General features: G+C 39.0%; 1 protein-coding gene across 1 annotated transcript; it reads right to left on the reverse strand.

Annotated features, from left to right (window-relative positions):
• LOC109846015 (probable WRKY transcription factor 41) lies at positions 2613-4026 on the reverse strand. The gene is made up of 2 exons (XM_020415237.1): positions 3647-4026; positions 2613-3129 (listed from the first exon to the last, which is right to left on the reverse strand). The coding sequence occupies exons 1-2, from the start codon at positions 4024-4026 to the stop codon at positions 2613-2615; spliced, it is 897 nt and encodes a 298-aa protein (XP_020270826.1).

Genomic DNA, 4704 nt, shown 5'->3' on the forward strand with positions numbered 1-4704 from the left:
CATCCTAATCTGAACGGTACCAATACCACCAATAGGACATTCTTAATTATTACCCATGAGTATGATCTCCCCTCTTTCCAACTCCTAAAAGCTGGAGAACCAATTCCTCCTAGGGCAAATATGGTAAGAAGCACCCAAATCCAACATCCACTCTGTAGAGTCGGCAACACAAACTGACAGTAGTGCAAATAACGAGTAGCCCGAAGAATCTGAATCTGAATTATTGCCACTAGCCTTGACAACATTCACCTCTAAAGCTTAAATAGTGAATAGCTTTCCCCTTATTCTTCCCGGCTCGATCAACCAACTTTGGGCATTCGGCTTTCCAATGTTCATCCTCTTTACAAAAGGCGTACTGATTCCTACGAACTCTAAGATGTGCCCCTCTAGACTATGACCTCATACCACGGTTTGGACTATTTTCTCTTGCAACCAATGCCCCCACTTCCGGCTCAACTGAAGTCTCATTATCCTTCTTTCGAAGCTGATAATTCACAAGTGCAGCGGTGACTTCACTATAAGAAAGAGATGTCTTCCTATTAATAAGAGTAAGAACGAATGTCTCATATTCCTCGTCAAGCAAGGAACTCAACAACAATAACATCTCGTCCTCGTCTTCAATCATTACATCTACATTCGCCAAATCCGCAAAAAGCTTCGTGTAGTGGTTCATGTGATCACTAATGGAGGTCTCCTTCTTCAATTGGAAGCGACAAAACCTCCTCTTCAAATGCAAGCGGTTCTCTACACTCTTGGTCAAATACTTGCCCTCTCAGGATCTCTCAAATCTTCTTAGCCGAAGTCTCATTGATCACATCATATTTTAAATCTTGAGTCAAACAAGATCTAATCACACCACATACCGTTCTATTCATCTTTTTGCAAACCTTCTCCTCAATGTCGTCCAGTTTCCCGTCCAACTCCAAAGTATCTTCCAAATTTTGCGTATTGAGCGTATCCTAGACTTCATATCTCTAAAGATAAAAAAATTTTGTGCCATTAAACTTTTCCACGTCTATCTTCATAGAGTGGATATTCAAACTTTGGACGGTCTTTACGTCGGAAGTACCCTCCACAACTCCTTCTTTCCCGACCATCTTTCTCAAAGCACCAAAACAAATACGGAACAAATGAAAAATAGATATAAAACTAAAAAAGATAGAGTCTTTACCAAAAAGATCTCACCTTTATCACCAAACGAAGCCCTAGACGAGCCTCCAAAACGACATACTCCTCCAAATAGCCCAAGCGTAGCCCGAGCTCTGATACCACTTGTTGAGCACTGCGGAAGCCAAACAACCAAACCAACGTGCTACGAGAAATCAAATCAAACGAATGTTGAGAGAAGGCCAAACGGACCAAATCAATGTCACAAACACAAACAACCAATTTTAACGTGGTTCGGCAAGTTGCCTACGTCCATGGGGCAAGAAGGGGATATGGTTTTTCACTAATAGAGAAGAAAAGTACAAACTGAGATTACAAATCACTCAAACTCACTAATTAATCTCACCAACAAATCTCTAATACTCTCCAAATAAAGTCCTAACCAATAGCTTGGAAAATATCTCTTTTCTGTGCTCCAAATATCCCTAATTTTCTTCTCAATTTTCTCTTCTAATTGTTCCATATATATAGAAATCCTAAAATCATAAACATACTAGGAATTCTAAAAAAAAAACAGATTAAGAATCCTAATAACATGTTACCAAAATAGAATTGGAATCATGTTACCAAAACAGATTAGAAATCTCAATAACATGTTACCAAAACAAATTAGGAAAAATATTAGGAACCTGCTATCCAACTTACATTAGCATTTAATAACTCATTTCATTTGAGTTTAGCTTATAATTATATAACCAATAATTTTATTTTTATTTTTAAGTAAATAGTTACTTGCTGATCACGTGCTTATAAAAAATTTTCTGAATCCGCCACTGCTTATATTGGATTAGACAACTAACTATGAGTTATAAGATCTTAATTCCGAGATCTAGGTTACTAATTTTCTTCTTCTTACCTCCTCGTGATAAACTTCTCTCTCTCTCTCTCTCTCTCTCTCTCTCTTCCTCAATTTCTTTTCATGTGTATATTCTATCTATTTTGTATAGTCAATAAATAAATTTCCAAGTTATCTTGTCCGGGTTACTATAAAATAAAAAGAACAAAAAAATTGTTAGGCCTCTTGGCACTTAATCTGATGCAGTTGATGTTCAGTTCATTACTCTGTTTTCCCTTTCAATAGACGCTTCTGCTTCGTTAAAACCTTTCTCTGCTATGTTTCATCAAAATTTTCTGCTTCAATAATCACCTGCTCTGTTATCTTCACTTTTCAATCTACTAATATATTTATTCAGAAATTCTTATCAATCTCATGTTGCATGATGAGAAATTAATGCTGATGTGTTTTATCCGATCGGTTTGCTTTATTTTCCTTCACCATGGACATGGTTACAATTACAGATACATGATTTAGGTCGATAACTCGAAAAAGAATATTCTACCGAACTTATGAATCAGTTGAGATCCTAATTTTGAGCAAAAATCCGCCGGCAGATAGTAGAATCTGCTATCTTCAATGTAATCTGATTCACCTCGCCAGTTTCTGACTAGAAAAAGTTGGAACCATCAAAAGGGAAGTTAGGATCAAAATGCCCAGGATTGAAGTTTCCAAAGTCCATGTCCACCATCGGAGAATTCGTCGTGGAAGTCGCAGCAGATAAAATCTCTGTCAGTTCTCCACCATAATTGCTTGTCTGACAGAAATAATTCGAACCCGCGTACATAAAATTCGGAGAAAACTCCGAAGGAGAAGCGAACAGATTGCTCTGGGACTGCATACAGCTCGCAGGAGTCGAAGAGAAAGAAAATGAAGAGGAACTCGCAACATTTGTTGGGTCAATGTTGGGCTCCAATCCTTCCGTCTTGACGCTGAGACTTTCGCGCAAGCTCATGAGGCTCTGCTGAGTCGGCTTCGATGATGCTTGAGATTTCTGTGGCTTGTCGACGCAGGTGTGGGTCCCGCGGTAGGAGACGTCGAAGACTGAGGGGTCATTATCGGATCGCTGAACTTGCTTTGTTGCAAGGCAGCCTTGAGTGTTGCGGTGAGTGCAACGGTAGTAGCCCCTGAAGAACAAGAACAGGTTTAATTAATAAGCAATTACTTAAGCTAAGAAGCATTTAATGGGCTTGTGTTTGCTTACGTCATAAGAATGGATCTCCCTTAGGTTTTGGTTTCCTAACGAGTCAAGGTAAACATAAGCGATGTCTGAATCTAGAGAAGGAATTTTTAAAGAGGACTTGGAGCTGACCTTGACTCAGGGAGGGATGAAACTAAGATTAGAAAATTGTTAAAGAATTTTTTGTGAACATTAACTATATTATTTTCGCGCTATATTTCAAAATTTTAAATAAAAATCAATAAATGCTCAATCGAAGCACACGTGAGCAAGGTTTAGGGACCCGTGGCACTGTACTTTTGGGTACCAAATCAGTTCATTCCGATAAATAATATTTACCAGATTATACGCGAGTTGTACTACCCTTATACCGTAAGAAACAAAAGTATAACATTTGTATCAGTTTAGTTTACTACCAAAGTATGAGTCAAATCATAATTAAATAGGATTTTGTAATTACAAACCTTGGATACTTGGCACCCAAAATGTCCTTTTGCCCATACTTCCTCCAATTAAACCCATCATCAAGGGGCCCCTCAATCCCTCCCCCCAAACAAACCCTCACTTGGCTACTCCACTTGGGCAACCCCTTCCTCTTCTTGCACATCCCCTCCTCCTCCTCCCAGTTCTCGCTCCTCGGACTCTCGCTGCCTCCTGACTGCGGCGAGCTCGACCTCCCCTTCATATTCGTCACCATTGCGATCGCAGCCTCAAAACTCGACTGCACATTTTGCGCCAAGCATTTGCAAGACTCGACGTCCATTGGATCGGCGAGCTTTGCTTTGAGTTTTCTAGCTTCTTCTTCTCCTTGAGCTAGAACGCTCACTAGTAAGCTTGGATCCATGATTCTCAATGTGCACAAGCATGTACGAGGAAATACTGAGTGATGAAACTGATGAAGGAAATTTGTGGTGCGGGATTGAGTTTTTATATGGGAGAGAAGTTTGACTGAAAAAAGCGGGCTTTGAGTTTTTGTTTTGACCGGTCTTTGGTCATCAAGCAGATTGCTGACCAATTCTACTCTATAATTTGTTTTTGGCAAATTTTACAAAAAACCCCAAAACGTCTTGAGTTTTTCCTGCAAAACACTCCTGAACTTTTTTTTTTAATTCAACTAAACCTACCTAAACTTTCGAGTTTTTCCTAAAAAACCCCTGGGCTTTCCTAATTCCACTAAACCCTCCTAACCTTTCAAATTTTTCAATGGACCCTAGCAGTGTTAATGATGTTGTTGGCTATTATTTTGATTGCATATATAGCTTATTTATCCTTTTAACGCATTCAAGGGTTCCATGGGAAAATTCAAAAGTTTAAAAAGTTTTTGTAAGACACCTCAATTTAAGTTCAGGAGTTTGTTTCACGCCCCAAAGTTTTGAGAGATTTTGTGAAGTCTACACATTTTCCTTTTCCAAGTTGCGTTAGACTTCAATTGAAAAGAGGGTCAGAGGTTAAGAAACTGACGGAGAATTTTCAAAGCGAGATCCGCGTTAGAGGGAAAGTTAAGTGTGTAATGAGAGGTGAA

The sequence above is a fragment of the Asparagus officinalis genome, chromosome 6, assembly GCF_001876935.1.
Source record: "Asparagus officinalis chromosome 6, Aspof.V1, whole genome shotgun sequence".
NCBI lineage: Eukaryota > Viridiplantae > Streptophyta > Magnoliopsida > Asparagales > Asparagaceae > Asparagus > Asparagus officinalis.

Bases quoted from the DNA above. Each gene is read 5' to 3' on its own strand.
- LOC109846015 (XM_020415237.1), bottom strand. From the start codon at position 4,026: ATGGATCCAAGCTTACTAGTGAGCGTTCTAGCTCAAGGAGAAGAAGAA. The intron at 3,130-3,646 runs GTTTGTAATTAC...CTTGTTCTTCAG, and splicing joins TTGGGTGCCAAGTATCCAAG to GGGCTACTACCGTTGCACTC.